Source organism: Annulohypoxylon maeteangense (assembly GCF_022496945.1).
Source record: "Annulohypoxylon maeteangense strain CBS 123835 unplaced genomic scaffold GGS22scaffold_16, whole genome shotgun sequence".
NCBI classification, from domain to species: domain Eukaryota; kingdom Fungi; phylum Ascomycota; class Sordariomycetes; order Xylariales; family Hypoxylaceae; genus Annulohypoxylon; species Annulohypoxylon maeteangense.
Window position 1 is genome coordinate 210,617 of NW_025953263.1, and position 26,408 is coordinate 237,024.

The 26,408-nt window shown below is 48.8% G+C and overlaps 7 protein-coding genes and 1 non-coding gene across 8 annotated transcripts; 2 read left to right on the plus strand and 6 right to left on the minus strand.

Moving 5' to 3' along the window:
* Positions 1-615: 615 nt before the first annotated feature.
* Positions 616-5,868, minus strand: GGS22DRAFT_191326 (uncharacterized protein; the record flags this gene model as incomplete). Its single annotated transcript, XM_047965104.1, has 2 exons — positions 616-2,335; positions 2,393-5,868. 2 exons carry the CDS (start codon positions 5,866-5,868, stop codon positions 616-618), a joined length of 5,196 nt encoding a protein of 1,731 aa, XP_047815989.1.
* Positions 5,869-7,860: 1,992 nt separating this feature from the next.
* Positions 7,861-11,134, plus strand: GGS22DRAFT_170348 (peptidase S8/S53 domain-containing protein). Its single transcript, XM_047962428.1, has 2 exons — positions 7,861-10,003; positions 10,061-11,134. Exons 1-2 carry the CDS (start codon positions 8,280-8,282, stop codon positions 10,830-10,832), a joined length of 2,496 nt encoding a protein of 831 aa, XP_047815990.1. The 5' UTR covers positions 7,861-8,279; the 3' UTR covers positions 10,833-11,134.
* Positions 11,135-11,355: 221 nt separating this feature from the next.
* GGS22DRAFT_t114 lies at positions 11,356-11,426 on the minus strand. Its single transcript has one exon. It is a non-coding gene; the product is annotated as a tRNA-Gly (tRNA).
* A 26-nt stretch (positions 11,427-11,452) lies between these two features.
* Positions 11,453-13,711, minus strand: GGS22DRAFT_170349 (uncharacterized protein). The gene is made up of 2 exons (XM_047962429.1): positions 13,214-13,711; positions 11,453-13,133 (listed from the first exon to the last, which is right to left on the minus strand). The coding sequence occupies exons 1-2, from the start codon at positions 13,472-13,474 to the stop codon at positions 11,973-11,975; spliced, it is 1,422 nt and encodes a 473-aa protein (XP_047815991.1). The 5' UTR covers positions 13,475-13,711; the 3' UTR covers positions 11,453-11,972.
* A 1,123-nt stretch (positions 13,712-14,834) lies between these two features.
* GGS22DRAFT_195922 (uncharacterized protein) lies at positions 14,835-15,837 on the minus strand (the record flags this gene model as incomplete). Its single annotated transcript, XM_047965744.1, has 1 exon — positions 14,835-15,837. The coding sequence occupies exon 1, from the start codon at positions 15,657-15,659 to the stop codon at positions 14,835-14,837; it is 825 nt and encodes a 274-aa protein (XP_047815992.1). The 5' UTR covers positions 15,660-15,837.
* Positions 15,838-16,113: 276 nt separating this feature from the next.
* Positions 16,114-19,604, minus strand: GGS22DRAFT_170352 (glycosyltransferase family 90 protein). Its single transcript, XM_047962430.1, has 5 exons — positions 19,411-19,604; positions 19,301-19,356; positions 19,134-19,238; positions 18,929-19,080; positions 16,114-18,879 (listed from the first exon to the last, which is right to left on the minus strand). Exons 1-5 carry the CDS (start codon positions 19,446-19,448, stop codon positions 16,393-16,395), a joined length of 2,838 nt encoding a protein of 945 aa, XP_047815993.1. The 5' UTR covers positions 19,449-19,604; the 3' UTR covers positions 16,114-16,392.
* A 4,359-nt stretch (positions 19,605-23,963) lies between these two features.
* Positions 23,964-25,413, plus strand: GGS22DRAFT_48542 (putative 5-keto-D-gluconate 5-reductase). The gene is made up of 3 exons (XM_047967207.1): positions 23,964-24,468; positions 24,525-24,915; positions 24,974-25,413. Exons 1-3 carry the CDS (start codon positions 24,144-24,146, stop codon positions 25,269-25,271), a joined length of 1,014 nt encoding a protein of 337 aa, XP_047815994.1. The 5' UTR covers positions 23,964-24,143; the 3' UTR covers positions 25,272-25,413.
* A 141-nt stretch (positions 25,414-25,554) lies between these two features.
* Positions 25,555-26,193, minus strand: GGS22DRAFT_191332 (uncharacterized protein; the record flags this gene model as incomplete). The annotated part of the gene is made up of 2 exons (XM_047965105.1): positions 25,555-25,979; positions 26,046-26,193. The coding sequence occupies 2 exons, from the start codon at positions 26,191-26,193 to the stop codon at positions 25,555-25,557; spliced, it is 573 nt and encodes a 190-aa protein (XP_047815995.1).
* Positions 26,194-26,408: the final 215 nt, after the last annotated feature.

The window sequence follows — 26,408 nt, forward strand, 5'->3', positions numbered from 1 at the left end:
ATAGCCCCACAGCGTAGAACGACCACTCGTAGACAACAACACGAGAAACATGAAGATCACACATAACGTAGCATATTTAGCTGATGATTTGACGATGGCAACTCTGTATTGTATTATAATCAGATCAACGCGTCCAAGCAGCAACGTCAAGCCAGCTACCACATCATCAAATCAACCTCCACCCCAACCCGCAAACACAGACATTCCAAACATCATATCTCGTCAGATTTCTCAGAATCGTAACCAATCAATTCAAGCACGCCTAGTCCAGCCAGGCCAACTTGCCCGCATCGAAATAAAGAACCAAGCTCGCCCATCCCTTCCTTCCTTCCTTCCTTTCTTCCCCATCTTATATCCCTAAAGTCAACCCGACTGTGAAAAGCGTGAAGTAGATATCCCTCGAGGAAAACAGACCCCGAAATGCCAACACCCGAGTGATGAAAACTTTTCCCAAACCCCGCCGAATTATTGCTGAATAGATAGATAGGTAAATAAAATGAGACGAAGCCGTCGGAACCGAGTATTGCTACAAGCGTTTTACAACTTGCCTTGCTTCCCCACTCTTCCCGTGCCGTGTTTTTCAAACCTCATCTCTGAGAGTCTTCGATCCGTAAATCAAGGCGACGACCTCCTCGCCCTATACTGACTCCCACCACCGCCCCCACTACCCCCCGAGACATTCCGCCCACGCTTGCTGAACAAGCGTTTCAGCATGCCTGGTTTCTCCTCATACTCATACTCCCCATCATACTCGCCCTCATAATCATCATCCTCATCATCGTCCTCCTCATCCTCATGCACCTGTTCCCTCACAGGCTGCTGCTGCTGTGGCGGTAACTGCGGCTTCGGCGCCTCTATCGGGGGCGTGGGACTCGCGTCCTCGCCCTCATACTCATACCACAGCCTTGGAACCAGAAGTCGATACGGCACCGTAATACCCGCCGGATCCTTCGGATTAACCTCGACGTTCAGACAGACATCCAAGCCGCCCTCCAAATCAACCTCGTACCTCTCCACCCCGCGCTTCTGCAACTTCTTCGTCGAGAGACCAGTTGGGGTTCGATGAAACGGGCGCGGTGGAGGCGGTTCTTCTTCCGAGGAATTAGGATCGTAGTAATTATCATATGCATTGCTACCACCGCTAACCGGACCACCATTCGTGTTTCTACGCACGGGCGTCGGGGCCGCGGCGGAATAGGAAGAACTAGCCAAGGCAACCGGCTGCGTAACAGCGCGGCGGGGCGGGCGCGCCGTGAAGAACACCTCGTCGCCGACCTCGTACTCGTCGTTAACGTGTCGCGAGTCGCCAGCGCCGCCGCGTAGATGTCCCATACTCGCGCCGCCGTCCCTGTACTCCCTACCCCCAGTCATCATGGGAGCCTGATTCGCATTCCCCCGTACATTCCTCTGAGGTCGAGCATCGTACACGCCATCCTCATCCTCGTCGCTATCGGGTCCCCAGGCGCCGTTGATTCCGCCGTCGTCGGAGCGGTCTGTGCTTCTTCGGCGGAACAGGCCGCCGCTGTTACCGGCGTTGTTTCCACGTCGCGTGGAGTCGACTCTGCCGAGCGAGAGTGTACGAAGGAGCTTATTCGGCCGCACGCCCGCGTCGGAAGCCCGGCGCGAAAGCGTGCGGAATAATCCTCCCCCGCTAGACACGGGCGGGCGCGAGCGGTCGACGGATGCGTGCGAGGTATTCGGACGGGCTGCCGGGCCCTCTCGACTCGAGAGGGAGAATCGGCGGAGTAGGCCGCCACGGCTATTCGGGGGCGTGGCCTCGAGGGGTTCATCGAAATCCTCGGGTGGTGGAGTGGGCGGAGGGGTCTGTCCCGGCACATACTCGCGGATAGAGCACCAATTGCGATGGGGGAGGAGATGCTTGTTATTGCGCTGCTTGCCATCGACCCCGTTAGTGAACAGGGGAATCATGTCCTCGTCGGTCTCCTTATCGAAATGGTGAACCTTATTTCGCTTGTTCAGAATATCGGCCATTAGATCTGGGGGCGGCGTGTTGGCGATGGCGGATGAGATAATATTAGGCATGTATCGGAAATCTTTGTGTTTGGGGAGGTTGAGCTTGGGGTTCGAGTAGAACTGCCCGACGGCTGCGAGATGCACGTCGCCGCTGAGGATGGTCACGCGCACGGATGCGTCGACGGCGAGGTCTTGAAGGTCTTCGATGACAAAGCGTCGCTCATCTTTGTGGTTCTTTGCTGTCCAGTGGTCGTCGAGATCATCGAGGACCTCAACACCCCCATCGAAGCGGTTGAGGAAATTTCCTAGCATTCCCGCTTTTCCGAGGGCTTTGATCGGATCCATTAATCGCGATGTCAAGCTATGAAAGTTAGTATGTCTTGTGCCATGTTTTTATGGGGGGTTGGAGGTCACTCACATGTTTTCCAACCACACAAGTCGGGGATAAGCAATTGGAACACCCAGAAGAACGAGCAAGTGTTGCGTCTCGCCCTTGACAAGTTCGGAATCGCAACGATCCATGAGCTTCTTCCACGTATCCTCCGTCACAACCTCATCTCTCGTACGCTCGGTTCGGCAGTCGACAGCGAGCAACGCAACCTTGTTGCCTAAGAACATGAACAAACTGCGGCTCTGTTCGCGAATATACGGACCGGGTTTGATACCCGTAACCCAACTTGGCTCAGTCTCCTCAGTTTCATCAGGTAGACTTTGATGCTGGAAAAGCATGTAGTACTTGAACGCAACATTGCCCAAGCCACTAAATACGGGCGATTTCATGAAATGGTCAGGATATGAACCGAAGCCGTCTATGATATCGTGATCATCGTACATGTTGACCATGGGGATTTGGCAATTCGCTAGACCGAATAACCCTTGCGAGAACCACATCATGTACCTCTCTAGATAGAAATTCTCCATCTCATCCTGCATATCCGGAGTTAAGGGAGCATTGTTCTTATGTAGAGGGTTCTTGATCTGTAGCCAATCTTGGAAGTGGCGGGTATCCCGCATAATAGCATCATTGTAGAGCTGGTCACCCCCTCCGATCATTACGTGGAATGGCCGAGTTTGATGATTGTTGAGCACATCGCGCCACATAGGGTCCGGCCCGCTAAAATCGTCTGGATTTACACTCAGACTGAAGCCATTGCAGCTGTGGAACATGATGTTCATCGACTGGTCACGAGCGGGTACCCAGAAGCCCGTGGCAGGGCCATGGTTGATACGGTAGGCAATTCGTTGTTGCTTCTCCCGGAGCTCAACTTCGATATTAAATCTCCAGAATGTATGACCCCTTTCGGCATGTAAGCGGAATCCACGCACATCCTTGTACTTCCCAAGCTTCTCCCCATCGACCGGAGTGCGTCTTTTACGACTAGCAAAGGACCCAGGCGGGTCGGGTGCATTATTGAAGTCGGGAGCGGACCTTGTGATTTCAAATAGACCATCATCGGGATCTAACCTTGAAACATCTTTGGCCTCTTCCAGATGTTCCACCGGTCGCACATAAAGTGTCTCTCCTCGTCGACCAAGCTTCGGTATGCCGGCAATAGGGTCAACGTACTCTGGCGGAAGGACCTGCTCCCCACGCAGTTCTGCGGGAGGCGGCGGCAGGAGCTCAATTGGCTGAACGAAAAGTCGAAGGATTGGAGGAATGTCATATGATGATTCTGTGTCCTGGGTGACAATCATAACAGTACCTCTCCATATATCTCGGTTAAGAGATGCATTATCGCGATTTGCTCGCCCTAGGGGCTTTTCATGACGCATACCGCAATAACGTAGTAGCGGGCCACATTTGAGATATAGTGGCGGTTTAAACCTCGTTGGAACTTGCGCATCATCATATGATTCGTTGAAAAATTCTGGCGGCGGTCGAGTTGTTGTGCTGCTTCTACGTCTGCCGCCGCTGTTCTCCCACCACGGCGTGCCCTTATCAGCACCTGGGTTAGGGTTAGGGGGCTCCACGTTGAGATCAAGTAATGAACCCGCTAGTGTTCCAACTGTAGACTTCTTCCATTCTTCCAAATACTTCGGTGGTTGATACATTCCCCGACCAGGTTTCAGTTTGCGCCGATGCATGTAATCATGAACACCGAACTTGTGCTCGCTGAAATCTGAGTCATAGTCATCGTCGTCAAATTCTTGAGCTTCATAGCGTCGGTCCGGAAACGTGACGGATTTGACAGCACTCCTAGGAGGGGCATCCGAATTTCGCAATGAGCTTTGATGTGTTTGCTGTGACGGTGGAGAGCGCTGGCTGCTGGTCACGGAGTCATTTCGACCAGGCCCAAATGTAGCAGCGATACCTCTTTGTCTAGGTTCACCATAATCCTCTTCTTGCTCGAGCTGCTTACCCCTTGCCGGAGGTCGGCCGACAAATTGTGAGGCGGGATCCCTTGTAATAGGCTCATTCCTAGGCCTAGCAGTTATTGGCGCCGTACTGATATCTCTAGGCACCTCATAACTTTCCCCATCTTGGAAATTGCGTCTCTGAAGGGCCGCAGATTTCTCTTCGGCCTCTTTACGCTGGGCATACCAAGGGTCCCCAGGTGGATTCTTCTTCAGTTTATTGCTTCCGTTTCGAGTGAGAGCAAACCCTCCACCTGGTGAGCTAATTGGTGATACAGGTGAGTTACTACCCGCATCGACTGAGAGGTCGCCGTCATTTTTCGCGGTCCTCTCGCGAAAACTCAAGTTACGTTGAGGAAGATCGGTCTTCTGAGTTGCTGCGTTATTTCTATTTTTAGGGACTGGAATTTTAGAGCTTGGAGATTGGCTGGATGGTGTATACTGCTTAGTTTCCTCGGGTGGGTTCTGAGACAAAGGTCCATGGAATGTAACCGCCGATGGCTGAACTTGCACCGAGTCATCATGCTGACTCACGGACTGGCGTCGATCACGAACCTTCACCTGTTGGCTGTTCGAGCGCTCCGGCGGAGGTTGAAGCTTATCTTGATTTACGGCATTCTCTCTTCGAACTGCTCGCTCCCTTGCGCGACGCTCGGCAGCTTCTACACGAGCTCGCTTCTCTTCCTTAGTAATGCTGTCGAGGGTAAGCTCAAGCCTTTGCAGCGGCGATCGATCTTCTGCAAATGTCGGACGTCTTATCGGCGCGTTTAGAGTTGGTTGTCTCTTTGGTGCATATGGATCTACAGTCCCTTGCCCTTCCAGATCCCCGTTTGTTGGTTGACGTATGGATCCAGATCTTTCGGTATCCTTCTCCAATTGTTTATCGATACTTTCGTTTTCGCTGAATGTTTGTCGAGTTCGATCGAGTATAGGCGCTCTGTTTTGCTTCTCTGCTGGTGGAGTAGAATCCTTGTAGAAAGATTCGGACTCCATTCCGGCAATCCGTGCTTGAGCGGGGGACCCGTATCTAGGAGAACCGAATCTATAAGCTGATAATGGTGGTCCGGGTTGACCGTTTTCGTTGTAGGAATATGTCGGAGTGAAAGCAGGACTACTATGTCTGTAAGGGTCCTTGTAGCTAACAGGCGGAGCTCTAGGAACGTCGGGAGCGGCCGGAGGAGGAGAAAGAGCGCCTTCGTCGTGCGAACCGATCTCCAAAATGTCTTCTGTTGTTCGGCTGGTGCGTCTTCGCCTTTTTTCTTGCAGATCTGAAGGGTACCGATTATGTCCGTAAGGTAGGGAGGACGGACGAGGAGCTAAGCCGGTGTTTGGGAAGTTTGAAGTGGCGGGGGATTCTAGGGGGCTGAAGGTAGATTCGGTATGTGCAGTTTGGACAGATGCCCGATTCGATCGCGACTGAAACTGGGCGGGAGGCTGATCCAAAGACTGTCTGCGATCAGGCCGATCAGGTTGATCGTAGTCACCGGACATGCGGCGAGCATTTGAAGGGGGCAATTGGCCCCAATATGGTGCAGACATAGACATGATGGACAACTATCAGGCTCGGCGATGATTGGGCTGCGAGATAGGCTGAGCTCAGGACGGATGGAGGCGTGTCGGACTAGCTATCATCTGCGGGCTTCCATGATGACCAATACGATGCAGACACATGCGACTCGGGTAGTTGTGGGTAGCAGGTAATTAATGCAGGGGAAATTCAGAGGTACAGTCACGAAGTTGCCGTTGCGAACATGAGGAGAATCGTCGAAGCTTGAGTTGTATTAATCAAGATCAAGTTCAAGGTTGTTGGCGGAAAAAATAATAATATGGCTGGTAAGAGAGCTAAGCTTCAGCTTTACCAAGGCTGGCGAAGGTAGGAAAAAAGAAACCAGGATCTTTTTGCTTTTCCCTTTCGGACGTCCAGAGCCTTGCAAGCCTCCCGGTTTTTTTCGTTTGAATCCTGGCGCGGGAGACGGGTAAAAGGCCGTGTACCCGGCAAGAAACAGATCTAGCCTCGTACGATGCGTACGATGCCTAGATAAATCATATACGGGCGTATTCCGTGGCGGAAAGATAGATGATGTTTTATATTGTCCGTTATTTCCTCACTGACCGGTTACTTGAAAAAGAAGCGGTCAACTGTTGAACGGAGTTTTTTTTTTTTATTAATGCACCTAGGTCCTAGGTGTGCTTCTTGCATTCGTGAGTGGATTTTACCTATTAGGTATGTTAGTCGAGAGATACTGGGGCTTTTCAGCCCTCAAAACTCCAGAGCTGAATCTCTTTTCATGTACGATGTACAGTATAAAAAGGCTAAGAGCCAAGGTCAGAGCCAAAGCCGGAGACCAGTGAGCCACAAATGACGGTGGTTGGGTAGCCCCTCTTCAAACGAAATATATCTCAATCAATAAAAGAGAGACATTAGTTTCCGACAAGGGCGACAATACGATAGTCCTTACCTACCCAATATGGAAATATATAATGTATATATTAAGGATATCCTGTTATCTCAAGTCGGATGTTTGTTTCTTCAGGTACCGGAGAGAAGAGAGATAGCTGTTTAACAAACTTCAAACGGCGAGTTTCAATTCACTTCGAAAATTGTCCAAGAATCGGGATGAGCCGTGTGGCTCTAAACGGAATAGGCTCTATCTAGAGCTCTCAGATCTTTAATTAGATATTGACGGTGTCCAATTGTAGATCCTAGTTCAGCTTGTGATGTCATTCCCGGAATAGAACACTCTGTTAGTGATGTTGGTGATGATCTATGCAAAGCGCATGTAATAATGGTAAAGGAGATATGTTTATCTCCTAGAACTTTTGGGAATAGTTCTGCCTTCGAGTATTTAGTATTTCATAGTTGATATTCGAGTTTTTGATTCGGGTAAGATTGCTGAAGAAGTTCGGATAGACGCTTGTACTTTGATAGGTGGAGTTTGAACACCGTGGGAGGTACCTAGTATCACATATGTAAGTGGGCGGACCTGGCAGGAACGGCTACTGGCATGCACACCGGATTACGTATGTACGGTACCACCACGAATCGATGCTTGTGTCTTCATAATAATAAGGGGAATGCTAATTCCATTAGTGAAACAATCTCAATCTGCAACGAGCTGTACATAATTATTTCATAATCGATTTTATTTCTCTAAAATCAAATTAATTTCTAAGGTTATTAGAGGCTGATGGTGCAAGCATCTACGTACTTCCGAATCGCTTCATTTATATGTATGAGGTACATTATGATGCGATCAGGTGAATGTATGTTAGGGCTGGTTCAGGCGGCATAGGGAGAGAGAGTAAGGCATTTTAGGGGTCTCGAGAATTCGTAATGGCCAATCATAATTTAATATGTTCCCCACAAGTTTGTCGATCTAAACCCAAAGAATGGCGTGGCGCGTGGCTTGGTAGTGGTTTTAGAACACCTGGCTTCCGCATTATGTAAGGTTTTAGGCCTGTAAACTGTAAGCTTACAAGGCAAGAGCGGAAAAGATTGGACTACGCCGCCACACTTGCATCCTTGAACCAATCCATTACAACATTTCAACAACGAAGAGGAGTTCATACGTATTCCTCTTCCTATCTAGATTCTTACTTTCTACTGAATTTATCTTTGTCGGATCCAAAACACCAAAAGTGATAGCAAGTCATTGTTCTACTGGATTAACAGATGCCGACGTCTTCGTCCGCCAAGATATTGATTCACGGTTTCATTAAGGGGGTTCGTGCATGGCCTTGAGCGAAGGTGTTTTGTTTCGTCTCTGCTTTTTCTGGATACCTACAATCCACTACCTACGAAATACCTAAAGGCTAAGGTCACCTAACAACTTCACTTTCGTATCTCTTTATCCTCGTCACAAACTCATTGTATCGATAAACACCAACTCCTTCCCGTTCCCGTTCCGAGGTTTGCGGGGCGTTTTGAATAACCCTCACTCAATCTCACAATGAAGCTCACCCCTCTAGTCGGCCTCGTTGTCGGTGGCCTTGCTGGGCTAGGCACTGCATCTGTACAACGTCGGAATTTCGACTCCAACGATTACTACGTTCTCCATCTCGAACGCGATGCGCAACCCGATCTAATCGCATCCCGCCTAGGCTTGAGGCACGAGGGCCAGTTGGGCCAACTTCCTGGTCACCATATCTTTTCCACCTCCAAAGCCGAGGTTGATATTGTACGGCGCGCAGTTCAAGATCGTCGACGGAAGCGCTCGCTAGGCGGCGTGGACATTATCGACGGTGTAAAAGCCTCGCATAAGCAAAAATTGCGGGCTCCTATGCAAAAGCGAATTATCCCGCCTCCTCCAGCCGGCTATACCCCCCCGAAGCGAGCAGACCAGCCCGATGCGGCCACGGTGGAGAAGCAGAAGTCAGTGATGCAGACACTCAGCATTTCCGATCCGATTTTCAACGAGCAATGGCATCTCTTAAATACAGTTCAACTAGGTCATGACGTAAATGTGACAGGTGTTTGGCTTGCGGGAGTCACGGGCAAGAATGCGACAGTAGCTATTGTGGATGATGGGTTAGATATGTACAGCAACGACTTGAAGCCGAACTACTACGCTGAGGGCAGTTACGATTTCAACGATCAGAGACCCGAGCCTCGCCCGACTCTATCCGACGATAGGCATGGTACCCGATGTGCCGGTGAAGTCAGCGCTGCGAGGAATGATGTGTGTGGTGTCGGTGTCGCTTACGACTCTAAGATTGCCGGTATTCGAATTCTTAGCAAGCTCATCAGTGACGCGGACGAGGCTGAAGCCATGAACTACGATTTCCAACACAATGACATATACTCTTGCTCCTGGGGTCCGCCAGATGATGGAAAATCAATGGACGCCCCCGGTCTCCTAATCAAGAAAGCTATGTTGAACGGAGTGCAGAATGGGCGCGGCAAGAAAGGATCTATCTACGTTTTTGCTAGTGGCAATGGCGCTGCAAGTGAGGATAACTGCAATTTCGATGGTTACACGAATAGTATATACAGTATCACTGTTGGCGCGATTGATAGACAGGGGGCACATCCTTACTACTCGGAGAAGTGCTCGGCCCAGCTTGTTGTTACCTACAGCAGTGGCAGCGGAGACGCAATTCACACGACTGATGTCGGCGAAAACCAATGTTATAATGGACATGGCGGTACCTCTGCTGCCGCGCCTCTAGCTGCTGGTATCTTCGCCTTAGCCCTCGAAGTTCGACCCGATTTGTCCTGGAGAGATATGCAGTATATCGCCTTGGAGAGTGCGGTACCCGTTGACCTAGATACTGGCGAATGGCAACCTACTACTATCGGCAAAAAGTACAGCCACACATTTGGCTACGGCAAGGTCGACAGTTGGGCTCTTGTGGAGATAGCAAAGACTTGGAAGAATGTTAAGCCTCAAGCATGGTATTACTCTCCATGGCTGCACGTTCGCAAGGAGATTCCTCAAGGTGACCAGGGTTTGTCGGTTAGCTTCGAAGTCACGCAAGACATGCTCAAGGAGGCCAATTTCGAGCGTCTGGAGCACGTTACTGTCACAATGAACGTGGAGCACACCCGTCGCGGAGATCTGAGCGTTGATCTTATTAGTCCTAACAACGTGATCAGTCACTTGTCAGCTACGCGTAAACTGGATACTAGCACTGAGGGTTATGACGACTGGACTTTTATGAGTGTCGTTCATTGGTAAGCTTCCTGCGCATACGTATATCTTAATAGCGTTTGAAACTAATAGAAATATAGGGGTGAATCTGGAGTTGGTAAATGGACGCTTATTGTACGCGATACCAAGGTCAACGACAACACTGGCAACTTCACCGATTGGCATCTGAAGTTGTGGGGCGAAAGTATTGATGCCTCCAAAGCTACGTTGTTGCCTATGCCTAGTGAGGATGACGACGCAGACCACGACGTGACTAGCACCACCACCGTACCTGCTGCCACAACCAGCTTGCCTCCTAACCCGGAAACCACCAACACCGTCTTACCCACTTCTCTTCCGTCTGATCATCCCGAGCGACCTACAAAGCCTACTCAGACCACTAGCGGAAGTGTCGCCACCCCGACAAGCACTGAAACAGCGGCGGAGACCACTGCCCCGAGTTCTTGGCTACCATCATTCCTTCCCACCTTCGGCGTCTCTTCTAGCACTCAAGCTTGGATCTATGGTGCCCTCGGCTTGATTGTAGCCTTCTGCGCCGGTCTAGGCGCATGGTTCTGGTTCGTGCGCCGCAAGCAACGCCTCAACAACCCCCGTGACGACTACGAATTCGAGCCTCTCAACGCCGACGATGGTGGCGAGGGTCTCGGTGCGACTGGTGAGAAGGGCCAGAAACGACGTGCCGGTGAGCTGTACGATGCCTTTGCGGGCGGCAGCGAAGACGAAGCAGAATCGTCAGAGACCGATCACTTCAGCATAGCCAGCCACGATGAGGACGATGATGACGATGACCACGAGCGAAGGCCGGGTCATGTCGAGAAGCAGAGCTCTAGACTGCTAGGCGACAGCAGATAGGGTCTCAGGTGGGATAGAGAATTCTGGTAAAGAAAGAAAAATAGCATCGCTCGTCTCGGAAATTCAATCATGGCATCGGTTGGGATGTGGATACATCGACCCTTCCCCCCCCTAGAGATTCATCACCATAAGCATACCACTGTTTGCCTTTACTGCTGCTCTTGTCGTTTCTGTATATATAGGCATACTTTTCGTAGTATCGACATATGGCATGGTCCGTACGGCGTTCGGGAGTATTAAATAGATGTAGGCTTTTAAATAGCTATTTTTGCTAGGTATTGATTGATTGGTTGATTTCGTCATGATGAGGGTTTTTTTCCTAAGCTATTTGTTTTTTCGTGATTCTTAAAAATGTAAAATCGGATTACCTACTACCATCTAGGTACCTAGGCACTTTTCGTCTAATATGGTCATCGGCTTGATTGCGACGTACCTGCATAGTATTTGTATGGGTACACTTCGCGTACGACGGCGCATAAGACGTCCTTGAGGAGTAGAGTGCCGCGCGACAAAAAAGAAGAAATGCATCAGCCGCGAATCGAACGCGGGGCCCATCGATGGCAACGATGGATTTTACCACTAAACCACTGATGCTATCTTATAGGTCAATCCGGAGAAGTGGATCATGACAAATTTTGGATCTAAAATGCGACTTGTTCTCATGAATCGGAGCATGAAGTAAATTCTCCAGTAATATGGAGTCAATCACATAATAGTCACCTCTCACGATCCACGTAAAAGCGCCCAATGTATGTAAGTGAACAAGAAGCAGAAAGCTACTCTCTTTTCTATGAGACAGCAGGACACAAATTTCCCTACAACGCCGTAATACCCCCTTAACTCCCTGATGTTCATTCATTCCATTCCATTGCTTGCTCGCTCTCCGGCTTGCTTACATACATCCATCCGTACATCCGTCCCTCAACGCCATCTCGGATTTTGCTTTCTCGAACCTGGGAATGGAATCGATGAAAGCTCCCTGATGAGCTTTGCGTAGCTTTAGGTAATCACCCAAGGACCGTTGGCTTTCCTTCAAGGTCGAGGTCGAAGTCAGGTAGGCAATGCGCAACAAAACAATCAGTTTTACTCAACCGTCAGGTTCCGTTGACATGCCGACAAAGCCCCTTCCATGCCCATCGTTCAACCCGTATACGCCGACTCACTCAAGCCCTCCTTCTCCATCTCCCGGACGTATTGCTCCCAAACATCAATAGTGCCCCCGTAAAACTCCACATGCGCGTCGGCCAGGCCGCCGAACTGTCTCTTCAGCTCGATCCGCTTGATGCGCTCGAAATCCACGACCTCCTTAACGACCTCCTCGTCGAAGGCCTCGCTTGTCTTCTTCGCGCGCTCGGCCTCGGTCGTTAACTCGTCGATGCGCATCTCCAGCTTGCGCAGGCGTTCGCGTCGGCTTGCCTCATGGTCCACGCCCCGCACGTCCTCGATCTTGGATCGGATGAAGCCGCCGGCGCCGCCCAGCGCGCCCGTGGTGCCGTACCCGTATCCGCTGGCTAGCGCTTCACGGTCTACTGCCGACTTATTGAGGTACTCTGTGAGCTGCTCGTGGTCGAGTTGTTTCTGCTCGCGCGCCTTGAGCAAATTCTTGAGCGCTTGGCTGTACGCCTGCATATCTCGCAAACTGCCGAGGTAATCCTGGTCCGTATGCTCGCGCAGCTTCTTTAGTCCGGTTGCCGTGTCCTCAACGCTAGCTGCGAACCCGTGGACGGCGCTTTCAACCCCCGGTTCGAGGGTGATGAGCTTCTGGAATTGCTCTGTGAGATCTCGTAAATCTATCTCGAGGTCCGTTTCCCGCCGGGCTACTCGCACCACGACCTTTTCAACATGTCCCAGATCTTCATCTAGCTTATCGCTCTTCTCGCGTACCTCTATGAATCGTTTGTCGTGTTTGTGGACTTTAGTAAATGCGTTGATGAAGGTGTCAGCGAAGTTGTCGAAGACGCCTCCGCTGCCTTGGTCCGAAGTTGTGCTAGTTCTAGCCGCGCGGGATCTCATAGTCGCGTTCCAGTCGGGGGATTCTAGGAAGGTGTGTAAAATAGGTGCTCGCCGGAGGATAGGATGTAAGGTAAGGCGCATGAGGAAGCGTTGTAAAGAGTAGGCTCGGCGATTAGTGAAATCTGGGCCAAAGCGATCTCCCCGTACATATTCCATGCGCTGCTTGTCAGGGAGGGGAGGTACGGCGCATGCCGGATAATCTTTAGAAAGAGACTTGTAGAGAAAAACGAAATCGGTAAAGCGACGACGGGAGGTGAATGTGGGTTTCTGGAAGGAGGGGAATGTTGACTATAGGAATTAGGAATTAGTAATTAGTAATTTAATACGAAAACTTCCTAGACCATGATTCTTCTAAAGGACGAACTTACGTTTGTAGTAATCAGATATGATACAAAAGCGTCCTTGGTGCCATCCTGCTCCTTGCGAGGCTCCGATACAATACACTCCAGTATGTCTCCGGACAATCCGGGGTCTTGGAGCTGCAACTCTTCTCCATGATGTTGGTCTTCGGCGGTAGGTGGTTCAGGATTTACTGCAGTAGTCGAAGAGCTTGAATCTGCAGCATCGGATGCACTGTTACTGCTATTCCAAGGAATGCTGGAGAATGTATCTTCGTCAATGACCGCCATCGTCGGTGGGGTCTTGGTTTAGTTATCGCCGCAGCCTAATTCGTAACCGCGTAATTGGGATGCTTAGAATTATATGACCATGAATGATATGACGGTAGGTTTAAATGTATCGTATCGCGATATGTTGCCGTCGAAAGATGCTTCTTAAAAAGGGATAGAGTAGTTGTCCGTAACGTTGTCGCGGCAAGGTAGGAGGTAAGAGAAGTGAAATTGTGAAGTTGGTGATGCGGGATTGGATTGGTCAAAGTGGGGAGCAAGGTCGAGAGAAGCTGCCTTGTCAGGTACACGACGTCACATCATGCAATAATTCATCAAAATAGGGATTATGCAATTTGCGAAACAATACTGTGTTAGGTCAGCATGGTATCGATAAGAACGATAAGTATTACCTAAGAATGGCGGGAAAGCGGGATTACGTACATACATGCAAACGCCCATCGCGAATATAAAACATGCTACATTTTCTTGCTTTTCTTTGTAGATAGCAAAGCTAGCCACTCAAAGTACTTTGATACCCAGATCCTAGGTAATCATACAAGCCCAGGGCATACAAGATCTATCGAACCCTTAAGTTCACGTCTCCATTAAGCACAACAAGTTAACCCAGTTCACACCCGTTCAAGCAAAATTGTGCGACTCCTTCACATAAACCATGCTAAAACATTCCATGCCACGAACAGCCGAGAGTCCCAGGCAACCCATTAAGTCAATACCCCAAGTCAAATAGTAGAGTGGTCCATAAGGCCGATTCCGCCAACCCGCCAATTCAATTAATGTATTGAAATGTATACAGTATAATACAGTGGAATTACGTACAGTTTGAAAAGTATTCCACACGGTGCCCCCAATCTTACAGTGGGTGTTAGCGCTAGAAGGCGCTAGAAGCCCTGTAGCTTATAGGCTTTATAGCGCATCAACTCCTTATACCTTATAGTTGGCTTTTTAGGTATGTAAAAAGCCCTCAAGCTAGCGCTAGAGCCTTCTAAGGTTATCATTAATATTTCAACCTTTTCGAAACGAATTAAGTCAATTAATTTATCTGATTCAATCGATTAATTCGATTTAGTTAAGTGCGTAATAAGTAAGTAAATAAACATATTCGCGTAATAGTTCAAAGCGAGGGGTATCACGTGATATACGCCGAGCCTTATTAGGTAGTATCTATGTAAAAAGGCTATGCGCTATAACCCTTATAAGTTACAGGGCTTTCAGCGCCCTGTAGCGCTATGACCCCTGTAAGATTCGGGGCACCGTGTGGAATGCTTTTCAAACTGTACGTAATTCCACTGTATTATACTGTATACATTTCAATACATTAATTGAATTGGCGGGTTGGCGGAATCGGCCTTATGGTCCGCCGTCAATAGTCCTTTGCGCCGCAAACGGGACGGGATATCTCAAACGAGTGCATACCATTGTACCCGCTATCCTGCACAAAATTTAATTGCATGCGATTCTGACGGCTACTCCTTCTTACACCCAGTCTACACATGTCCCCATGGTGATATTGATAGAAGTACGACATAGCCTTGACATTGGCTATCTCGAGACTTCGAGCTGTTCCGATCACCGCAGTTTCTCGTTCACGGTTCACGCTGTAATAATCATTCGATGGGCGAAATGCATGTATGATTTCAAATCTCATAGGAGAAGAGATCATTGTCGTTAGAGAATTTCGCATGTCTGGATCGTTCAACATTCTCTGACGGTTCATTTCCAGCTTCATCATCATATAGAACGGGAAGCGAGATTTTCCCTTCTGTCTCAACTCGCGAATAATGTCAGCATATGGACCCTCGCGGATCGCTAGGCTTGTGCAACCGTCATCGGTATCGGGGTAATCTTCATCGCCCGAACTTGATTCTCTGCCGCTGTATTCTGATTCGCAATCAGACCATACAAGTTCAGGCACATCGGTATTATACATCGAAACATTATCTTTATTCTTATCCAAATGATGGATGTCGGTCTGAATAAATAACACAGGTGGTTTTAGACCGGATCCTGATGTCCCAATCTTTGTTGACATCGGGTCACCCTTGCTGCTGCTGTTTTCAACCCTAATTCTTGGAATTCCGATGTCCGAACGTGAAGGGCTGGTCGTACTAGTCCGAGGTCGTTTGTTGGCCATCTCACCATCTGTGGCGGTATCGATGGCATGCTTGCCAGAGCCAGATCTCATCATGTTGGAATAAGTCGAGAATCTTGATAAATAAAACTTGGGAATGGAGAGAGAAATTATTTACTCTATTTTAAGTATTCATGATCAGTACCGCATTGAGAGATCACATAATTCAACAATATGTATATTTTCAGTTTCATTCACTAGGTACCCTAGGATGATAGACTTATTTTTCCGCTCATGCTGTTTTCCCCTTTCTGATAGAACATTGCAAAGCACCAGCAAATCAAGTCATCTCGCTACAAGCCGTGTTTAACATTTGAAGTAGCGTAGGCCAGTTCACGCATGAAAACTGCGGCAACTCGCATCTCACCAAAATGAGCATTGGCTGATAGTCATCAGAATGTAGATTGTGGCGTTCTCACGGGTGTCTCTTCTCGGTGGCCGCCTAGGTACCTACCTGATACCTAGAAGCAAGAGCAAATCGAAAGTAAACATTAGAACAACAAGTCAACACTTTCCAAAAGCACTGGCTACTATTTTTTATAAGCTACCCGTAACAAAAAATGCATGAAAGTTCCTAAACGATGGATCCCATTTCTGTGGCAAACACCAACTACCATCCGAACACAACATGAACAAATTTAATGTCCGAAACGCCTTTTTATTACCCCCACTTAGTTGTCCCCAGCAACTACCTCTATGCCATGCAAATGTACGTAGATGTTGCTGTATACATATGTAGGTACAGGTACCTCTAATTACACAAATCCCTCACCCACCACATACGCCACTCTCACAGCGTGAAGCCCAAATTATCCCTATTCTCATCGATGACCCTACCCCACTCAAGCAGGAGTCTAAACAAGTAAACCTCCATATCCTCTCTACGAACAGCCTTATCAGCCCACTTACGCCCCTGCTCCGCGATCCACCGCGCGTCCTCGTGTCTGCCGTCGGTGGTTTGCAGTCTCCCGTTAATCGGGCCGCGGTTCTTCAAGCCGATGAAATACGCCATCGTGCTGTGCAGAGCGTGGTATCTGAGGTCCACCGGAACGAAGTGAACCCACGGCATCAACCGCTCGGTGAACCATTCTCGGAAAACGGACGATAGCACCGGCACGCTGTTTGACCGGAGCGTCGGTATGAGATCCTGTGGTGGTCCGTCTGCGCTGTCGAGTAGTACCACGTACCTATTATCGAAGGCCTTCTCCGGCTCCTTGAAGCCGAACTCCCGCTGCAGGAGCTGGCAGTTGGTGTCGTCGCACGATTCGGTGTTGGTAAACGAGAACTCGAATGGTAGCGGTCCGTTCGCATCTTTGACCTGCGTTGCCTCGTATTGGAACTTGTCTTTCTTGTTGGCTTGGACGCCGAGGAGCATGGACACTTGATCCACGACGCTGGCGTTGTTGGCGAGGTGCACTAGTCGATGACGATGGCCGCCGAGCAGGGATTGAGTCGTCACGATTTGCGAGCCTTTGGCATCCCCTTGCCAGAACACGATTTCTTTCTTCTTGTCGAAGTCGACCTCGTCTGGGTCCTGGTTGACGGGGCGTACGAGTGGTATGAGGATATCGTTGAAACTATCTGTCTTTGACCTACTGAAGAGGGGCAGGAGATCTTGATGTAGGTCATGGAGATGAGGGGTAGTGTGTAAATCATGTAAGTTGAATATGTCAGGTTGGTGGCATGGATCAAGGAACATCTCCCAATCCTGTAAGAATTGCCCTTCCGAGTGAGGTTTGACACACGAGGAACAGAAATCCCTCGTGTCCCAGTTTACGCCTCCGCGGGCTGCCGACCCCGGAGGACATGCCAAGGCCTCCAGTTGTCTAAATTTCTTCGGGGACACATACGGCTGGGTATTTGATCCTAGAACCTCTTTAGACACGTCGGCGGGGTTAACGTCCGTTAGCTTTGGGTCATCCACTAGGCGGTTGCGTGAGCGAGAGGATAGAAGTTGGAACCGAGGTTTGCTGCCCGCCAAAATGAATCTATGAATATCGTCCCATGGAACTAGAACCCTAGGCCGTTCTTTCATGTTGATAGCAATAGACATATCAGGAAGATACTCAACAAAATTTGAAATCATCGATACTGCCTCGTCCAATATCACATTTTGAACGGGGTCCACAAGCTGGTTGTGAGATGCCTTGCCTTCTGCGATAGTAATGATTCCAATGTCAGGCAACACCTTCAATCGATCCAAGCCCTCTTGGATTTTTTGTTGTTTCATACCCCAGAAAGGTCGGATATCTTTTTCTACCTGGTCAAATCTGTCGATGACAACAGATTTCCGCTGCAGCGCAAATTCGAACCATTTGTCAAAATACGGCGGTGGGTCGCGCCCTTGGTGGCGGTCTTTATATTCGGTGACCGCAGATTTTAGTGTAGTACTAACAGTTGCGTGCCGTAGCCAGCGGTCGGCTTCCACCCTGTTCTTATAAACGAGATCATCAACTGGGTGGCGGTCTAGATGCTTGCTCCTAAACGTAGCAAAGATGGCAGATGTGATGAATATAGAAGCAAGCAACAACATGAGGAACACCCGCTTGAAGAAGATAATCCATCTCATGTTGTTTGCATACGTAAAAAGAATGAACCCAGTTGAGATAACAGCAAGTACTAGCAGTGGCTGACCTGGAGAGGTCTGCTGGTATGTTCCGATCAACAGAACATTTTGAATACTCCCGAGTAAGCCCGAGGTAAAAGATGCAATGGCTATAGGCTCCAAGACTGTTGAATCGCAGATCCACAGCGCCGTTGAGATAATGAGGGTAGAGATGAGGAGTGCCGTACTAGAAACGTCAAAGAAGTAAAGGGAGCCGATTCCCCTGAAAGGATGATGGCCAATGATTTCTTGATGCTGGGAAACTCGTGTTGCCATCCATAAAAGCGAGACGCCAGTAGATGATAAGATCAAAATCCCACCTAGAGTCCGAAGGCGGCTCCTCGTTGTTCTCGCCCACGAAAGCACTCTCCATAACATAATGATGATGACAGCATCGGTGAAAACTCCCAACCACTGTATGAGTACAGTGAACGAGCTCTGATTCACCAAGGTCGAGCAGAAATAACTAGATCTTGTGGTGAAATCGCCCACCATGAAAACACCATAGCTAAAGAGAATGGTGCTGAAAAAAAGAGTGATCGGGGAGCTTATGAGCCAATTCTTGAAATCGTCTAGGGGGTTGCCCCACATCTCTTCCGGGTCATCGGACATGGCCTGGCCCGTACGATGCGAGAAGAACTCGTGAGCAGCTAGGAATACAGGAAGAAAGGCCTGGGAAATGTCAGTTCAGTCTACCATTGCTTTGGTAGATATGTGTTACCTCTATGCCTTCGGTGGCACATTGAAAGTCACGCATAACCTTATGCACGATCTCTAATCGAAAAACGATGAGAAATATGATACAAGGCACATAAAACCGGCGAGGGCGGTGTGGGAGAGACGACTGCATTCCCTTTATGACAGCCTCCGAATCTACCGCTCAATGTCAGAAGTCGTTTCTTCAATAGAGAGTAATCTGAACATACCAAATCTTCCATCTGCGCCGGGAAGCCATTTTGAAAACAGGCTAGCTATGAAAGCTATGATACCTGAAATGAAAAGGAGTAAAAATGAAGACAGCCGCGGCTGATCTATATAAGGCGGTCAGTCATCAAATGTTCATACTAGAGGAACATAACGAAGATGGGCATACCTATTAATGAATGTCGCTGTAAAGAACATGATAGCCAGATATACGAGGCAAGAAAACTGTGTCAAAGGTTAGCCGCTATTCAGAGGTAGCAGGGTCACGATGTAACTCACCAGACAGCTGTCAGCCTCGAGCCCCCATCACGTGCCATTGGGACTGCATAAAGGCCACAATATCAACGAAGCCATTCAATGAAGACTACGGCTTCGGTCCTATGAAAACTCTAATAGGGAATGGACTGAAAATCGGACATCGGATGGTAACTAAAACAAAGCCTCGTGCAAAAAGGGCTGAAAATGGAGATCCCTATTTCCCTATTTCCTTCCTGTGGCGCAGCTGAAGTACGTAACAATTATGGGGCTAATTTCAAACCTCCACAGTGTGAACCATGCATGCATTTATAGAGTGTTCCTTTTCTAAGTGCATATTATGTAATGTGGCGTATTACTAATATGCAGCAAATGAGGATTAGTCACCAATAAGTGAAACATGCGTCTATTGTGGCTTGTGAGGAGTTGTCATTGAATTCCCAACACTTCAACAACACAACTCGAGCATAATTTTATGATAATTGGAAACATCTATAAATCATGAGTCAACGTTCCTCATCGTAAGTGCGCTGGCAGTGCTGGCAAACTCTCATAAGTAACACGCATTTCACATGGATCCAACTCATACCGCGTCAGCAACAGTGTCCGGGTAACAGCATCTATGAATACCCCTTGTTCTATCAACAAGAGTGAATACTAGAAATTGCCCACCATTAGCTCCATTACCTTAGGTAACACTTATAGAGCTATGCTATCCCGGTATAATATTCGTTCAGTACCAAAAACTTTTACGTAATACCTAATCCTACTTTCAGAATCCTGGTTCGGGGTTACTCACAGTCTTAAGCAAGTCGTCCTTTTCGGCATCGGCATGCATATGAACTTAAATACCTACGAAGTTACGTCCTTATACTTTAGTTATAACATAAGGTATTTCTAACACCATAGTAAGTAGATCACAGGACGTTTCCAATCTGTTATTAATCTATTGGAGCGGAAGTATAAAAGAGTGTTCGATGGACGGCTTAAACATGGTATTCTACCGAAGATATATCTAGCATCTAGCATGTGACCGATCTCGATATAGAAGACTTGGCTTTCGATAAGGTTAGTTTAGTTAGCGATTCATTTCTTCTCCGACTTGCCAAACCTATTTAGCCTCAAGAAAAAACGCCCTCCCAACCGGCATCTAGAAAAGTACACCTTCACCTGGTGCCGCGTACCAAACTTCACTTGTCTATAAACCATGTGTGATTCGATTATTGGCCGGAAGATAGAACCCTTAAGCAGTTCCCGAAGACCCTATCTAGATCCATGTATACTAACAAGAACCAGGGTGTAGTGTGACATCTGTGAAGTCTAATGAACGTCTACATATCCACGTGCTGTATAAGTGCTACCTTAATAATACCCTTGTTTCCATATTCGGTGAGCGGAAATATCGAAACCACTTCTGTTTCTATCCTCGGCTGGGATTCACCTCTCTTCAACGTGTAGTCTTGCCTATACTGTAACGTCATAACGATCAGAGATGTATGTGCTGGCTATAACAGTGGTACATTGGGTCCTTCTGCGTTCAACACCATAGTCGTTTGGGCGATTCATAGGTAAGTTTCTACCGGGTTTAATCTTGACCCGGCAACGTTACGACGAGTCTTATCTGGCAGATATTACAGCATATCCTCACATACGTCATCGAAAACCGGTTTCCGCGGTAGCGGTGAGTTAATTTAGACTCACAAGGGTCGTAGTTAGCTTATCTGGCATACTGCTATCCCCATAATTTGCGGCTTTTGGTATTTGCTCTCATTGGAGGACGGCGCCCATGTTGACGGTTATTGGGCTTTGGACAGTTAGATGTGACGGTTTGGGGAACTGCAGTCGCGGGTTGAACCGGCATTTAGTCAATCTTCATACGTAGCTCATGCAAATGCTGTCACATGCAAGCTTGTGAGACGCCGCTCTACGGGTCGGAAATAGTAGATATGGTCTTTTATCTAGGTAGGTGAAGATGTGATCGAAATCATGGATAACGAACACGTTGTTGTCAATATCTATATGTAATACCGAGATTATTCCTGACTGCGTATGCTGTCAAACCACTCGAATTCATAAGATTGGTCACGTTTCGGTCGGTAATCTAGATATTTATTCGCCTCATTGCTCGGATCCATGTATGGGTTCTCTTCCTGAGATACTGGCAGTAGGTAAAATTTTCATAATACAGTACTTAGTCGAGGGATAAAGGAGTACGCTTAGGGGCAGTAGTAACAACCGTTAGTCTTTAATATTTCGAGTAATTACTCTGGCATTTCTAGTTTCGCGTTTATCTCTGGCCCATGATCATTTCTAATACACCTTGTAGGTGAATGTCTTTGGCGTTTCTCAAGGTGGCTTGGTTTCCGAATGCCGTAGATTCTCGACGAGGGTCTCGGTCGTCTCGTGCAAATTTGGAGGTTGGACAAATTGCTTTTTTCACATATTGGGCATCAATTATTGCCTTTTGAAATATCGATGTTGCGGAACAACCACAAGAACAAGCGGTAAGGCCGATATCATGAAATTCGCTCTTTTTAGGGGAAAGACTTGACGACGGTGGCGATATTCTGAGTTGTCTCGATGCTCCTACTCGGCAAATCGTTTTGTGACTACTTTCTTGCCATTTGGTATTCACCGTTTCTCTCATGCTTCGCATCCGCATGCCATTTAGGAGCCATTGCCGGTTATTGAACGGCTTAGGCACGTACGAATAGCAACATTACCTCTTGGCCGAAGAAATTGAGGCATCACTTGGTTATTTGTAGATAGTACCTATTATTTAAACATCCGCCAGAGGCGCTTTTATTTCTAATAGGTTGCCCTCCCGGCAGGCGTGTAGGGCTGAGAGATAGGCTTCCATTCCGAGTAGAGGTGAGACCCTGAATGTTACCCTTCGGAGGACCCTTAGAAATAGAAATGTAGTTTGCGAGGAAGGACGCGTGATTCGAACTTTGAAGACGCGGGCGGCTTCCCAATTAAAGAAACTCCTCATTTTCGTCAACTATATCCTGCAGTAGGGGTCTTGCTGTATGTGCATCGGGGGGCAGGGGATTGTACCAGAAACACCCGACCACTGGTAAATATTCTTACGTTTTCGATGACTACGCTAAGTGCCGAATTGATCTATCGCATTTCCTCGACGGCAACGGACCGGCAATCTTATCAATTAGCCTTTGAAGTTGACAAGTCAACAAGTCAACAACGGGGAGCCGGGACAACGAAGTATAAGCCTCAGGCGGACGGGTAGGCGTGTCTGTCTTGGGCTTACCAATCGCGGGAGAGTGGAATTTCTAGGCGAATATACAAGACAGATCTTGCTGACGACTCACTAGTAGCTGCTGTATTACTTCTTCTAGCGGGTTTATAAAACACTAATGTGGCGGAACTGTACGCAGAGCTAAGCCTAAGCCTATCCAATACCTTGACACTCCCTAAAGGGGAACGCCATTGGTCCATTCATCATGAACCACCCCCAATCTGCAACCTTCACTGACCCCAGAGTAAATCGCGGGGAAAGTCAGAAGCATGGCAATGCGGGGACTCGCAGCTTGTATACACAGTCGTATTCATCTGTAGTGAGGCAGCGATGCATGGAAACAGAACCGAAAAAGATGCGATCATGTGGCGTAGGGTCTGATATCGACGAATATTATACCCCCAACCACTCGCCGATTTGTCCGGTCGATAGACCATCGAGGTTGTATGTAGACATGTAGACATGTAGACAGGGTCCAGCATAACCTCCTAACTTACTAAACCACCTTAGTCTCAAACGTGATCATAAAAGTTGTTACGGCATACGGTCAACTTTGTGCAATGTTTTATAATAAGGATGAGCCTGGCGCTGGCTAGCGGGATCCGTATTAACTCCACCTCACTGAGTCCTTCGTGGATTGCCCGAATAGGTAACCCGAAGCCTATAAACTATTGCCCCGTGATGTCTGTCTGATGGTTCAACTACGGTTTTCTTTGTTCGAGAATAGGCACGTGGGGGGTCGATTCTGGGTTCCGTAACGCCTCGAGAGCGAAGCTGTCGTGTTTCTGATAGCCTTACGGTGTCACCGAGAGCCAGATTTCATACCTTACAGGTTTTGATGTTCGTCGGTCTTAGTCACATATCGGATTTCAACCTCTCACCGGTCCCCTCACCCCAATTTACCTACTTAGGTAGTCGAGGCAAGTTATTCCTAGGAACGTTGCTGTACCGGTGGGGATGGATATACTTAGCTCTATAATCATTGAACCCTCGTCCCAACACCCGAGCTCTTGGCCCCTCTCTTCCCTAGAGGGGAGCGGAGCGAGCCCCCCATCAGCAGCCTTTCTCATTTGCCTCGTCGCTAGTTCTAGGAGTTATGTCCGCGGCTTTGTCTTAAAAGACAAGGGGAAGAGGGGCTAGACTTGGGCGTAACGAGGCACCTTGGCGGATAAGAGCTTCGGCCCACGATGGCTGCCTCGAGCAGGGGGTTAAACTTTGCTATATAGGATGCCCGACGCGAGCAAACCTTCAGTCACAATGGGATTCCTCCATTATCGCTCATCTACCACCATTCCTGTTCCTGGATACCCATGCCATTGTCCACCCCTTGTGTCTCTTAGCCCTACAGGTTGTCAAATTTCTTCAACAAGACATACATCAACTTGCATTATCCGGGTCAGGGGTTCCCTACTTGAGTCGGCTAGAGAACATAAGGTTATACAGACCCTTTAGGCTCCCACCACCAGAGCTCTTAAGACCTCGGGAGTAAGGTCTACTCACAATGGCGACGCTTGCTCCGCGGATGTCTCGAGCTGCTCCTTCCATAGGCAAGCTCGCCCGCGCGACGCCGCGAGCGACGCCGGCATGCGGCTTTGCCGCCGCTAAGGTGACAGGATCGGCGACCTGCAGATGGCCTACCGGTGATCGGCCAGCACACAGATCCTTCCACAGCACTCCTATGCGTGGTTCTAAGCGAGAGCCGGTTCAGGGAAGCCCTTCGGTGCTGCCTGAATTCGATTTGAGGGGCAAGGTCATTATTGTTTCGGGTGCAGCACAAGGACTCGGCCTCGTTCAAGCCGAAGCACTTCTAGAAGCAGGCGCTACAGGTATGGGCGATGAATTATTCTCTGTTCGGCAGGACGCTAAATTTAGTAAACGATAGTACACGTCTACGACAGACAACCCGAGCCGGCTTCGGGTTCGAAATATGACAAAGTAGCCCGTCGAGCAAAAGAGGAGCTGTGCACCTCAATGTATTACCACCAAGTCGACGTATTAGACGGCGCCGCCAACCTCCAGAAGATTACCGGGGAAGTTTTTGAAAAAGAGGGACACATCGATGGCTTGATTGCAGCAGCTGGTATCCAGCAGGAGACCGCCGCTCTAGATTATACGGCAGAGGACTCGAACCGCATGCTGGCAGTCAACGTTACCGGCGTGCTGATGACAGCGCAGGCAGTTGCAAAATACATGTACGAAAACGATACACCCGGGAGTATCATCCTAATCGCCAGCATGAGTGGTAGCGTCGCAAATCGTGGCCTGATCTGCCCGTAAGTCTCAACCTCTTATCAAATCTTTAGAAACACCAAAAACCTGACCCGCTATTAGTGTATACAACGCTTCCAAAGCCGCCGTGCTCCAACTCGGTCGCAACTTAGCTATGGAGTGGGGTGTCAAGAACATCCGCGTAAACACAATCTCCCCAGGCTACATCGTGACGGAAATGGTCCAGAAACTATTCGAGAAGTTCCCGGACCGGAGTGTTGAATGGCCCAAGCAGAACATGTTGAACAAACTGAGCAAGCCGGAGGACTACCGTGGCGCGGCCGTATTCCTGTTGAGTGACGCTAGTCGCTTCATGACTGGAGCCGACTTGCGCATCGACGGAGGCCACTCCGCCTGGTAAATCATATGAATATTGACACCTTGGGTAGTAGATTTACAGGATATATGCTGGGGGGCGACCTTCTCGGATGAACGAATGGGCATCATTTGTGGTTGAGCTTGAGGATACTGAGTTGGGATAAGTATATTACAGGCGCGGAGCGTATAGGGCGATATGATAGATGGCGCTTTTACGTACCTTTTGAAATACCTCGAATGCATAGTATTATACACCCAAAAACAACAAACTTTTATGTCCCTAACAATGCTGTGATTTTCCTCTTTCCATCCCAATTTAGACCCAATTATAAAATTTGACCATATGGCACGGTAACTCCCTTAGGACCTAACCTCTCGACAACGCCGCTCTTCAGCCTAAACCTCTTCTCGATATCGGCATGCGGGACACCTCGCCCTTGCATTATGAGGACCTGCGTTAGAGTCCCCACATCCAGGAATTCGCTCCCCTTACTCCTATCCTCGTACTCGGCCTGCGCGCGTTCCTGCAACCGCTGCCGCGCCTCAAGCGCGCTTAACGTCCGGTTCTGGGATAACGGAGCAAAACTGGGTGCTCCCGGTTTTTGCTCCGGGAAACCGGGGTAGGAAGATGCTGTCGACGAGTTCGATAGAGTCGGATTCGGCGTTGCAACACCCATCTGCTTCAGGCGCTGCGAGAACGCTGCGTTTGTCGAGGGATTCGGATCTGGATCTATGCTGTCCCTTTTGATGGCTAATCGCAGAACACACCGCTCATCAGCGATATGCTCGTCAGGGCGGCTGGAGACTTGTTACTCACCGTCGTCTTTCGCATACGAAGCGCGGGGCTCCGAACGAGATTGCGTCGATGGCTGTGGTCGAGTATGTGGTGGAGCGGCATTACCGGGCGCCCTCGTGGGGAACTTCCGCGTCGCCGACTGAACAGGTTTTGATGCTTTCGCGCCCATTGTGGGTAATTATTTGCCCTTCTATTTTGTTGCTTGGAGAAGGAGAGAAAAAAAGTTTTAAGAAATATTTCGAGATGACGTTATGATTGACTGAGGTGCGTCGCCCCTGGTGTTTCTGTACTGACCCATGTATGCTGAAGAATTTAGAGGTACGTACTCTGTACTATCCATTAGGAAGGGAAGCCTGGACCAATCAAAGCTGTGCTATTGGTTGC

What these genes read in the sequence shown, in the direction of transcription:
- GGS22DRAFT_170348 (XM_047962428.1), top strand. Translation starts at nt 8,280, where the DNA reads ATGAAGCTCACCCCTCTAGTCGGCCTCGTTGTCGGTGGCCTTGCTGGG. An exon ending in TTTATGAGTGTCGTTCATTG is followed by an intron (nt 10,004 to 10,060) that starts GTAAGCTTCCTG and finishes ATAGAAATATAG; the next exon opens with GGGTGAATCTGGAGTTGGTA.
- GGS22DRAFT_170349 (XM_047962429.1), bottom strand. Translation starts at nt 13,474, where the DNA reads ATGGCGGTCATTGACGAAGATACATTCTCCAGCATTCCTTGGAATAGC. An exon ending in CATATCTGATTACTACAAAC is followed by an intron (nt 13,134 to 13,213) that starts GTAAGTTCGTCC and finishes TAATTCCTATAG; the next exon opens with TCAACATTCCCCTCCTTCCA.
- GGS22DRAFT_170352 (XM_047962430.1), bottom strand. Translation starts at nt 19,448, where the DNA reads ATGGCACGTGATGGGGGCTCGAGGCTGACAGCTGTCTG. An exon ending in CGGCGCAGATGGAAGATTTG is followed by an intron (nt 19,081 to 19,133) that starts GTATGTTCAGAT and finishes ATTGAGCGGTAG; the next exon opens with ATTCGGAGGCTGTCATAAAG. An exon ending in GTGCCACCGAAGGCATAGAG is followed by an intron (nt 18,880 to 18,928) that starts GTAACACATATC and finishes GACATTTCCCAG; the next exon opens with GCCTTTCTTCCTGTATTCCT.
- GGS22DRAFT_48542 (XM_047967207.1), top strand. Translation starts at nt 24,144, where the DNA reads ATGGCGACGCTTGCTCCGCGGATGTCTCGAGCTGCTCCTTCCATAGGC. An exon ending in TCTAGAAGCAGGCGCTACAG is followed by an intron (nt 24,469 to 24,524) that starts GTATGGGCGATG and finishes AGTAAACGATAG; the next exon opens with TACACGTCTACGACAGACAA. An exon ending in AATCGTGGCCTGATCTGCCC is followed by an intron (nt 24,916 to 24,973) that starts GTAAGTCTCAAC and finishes ACCCGCTATTAG; the next exon opens with TGTATACAACGCTTCCAAAG.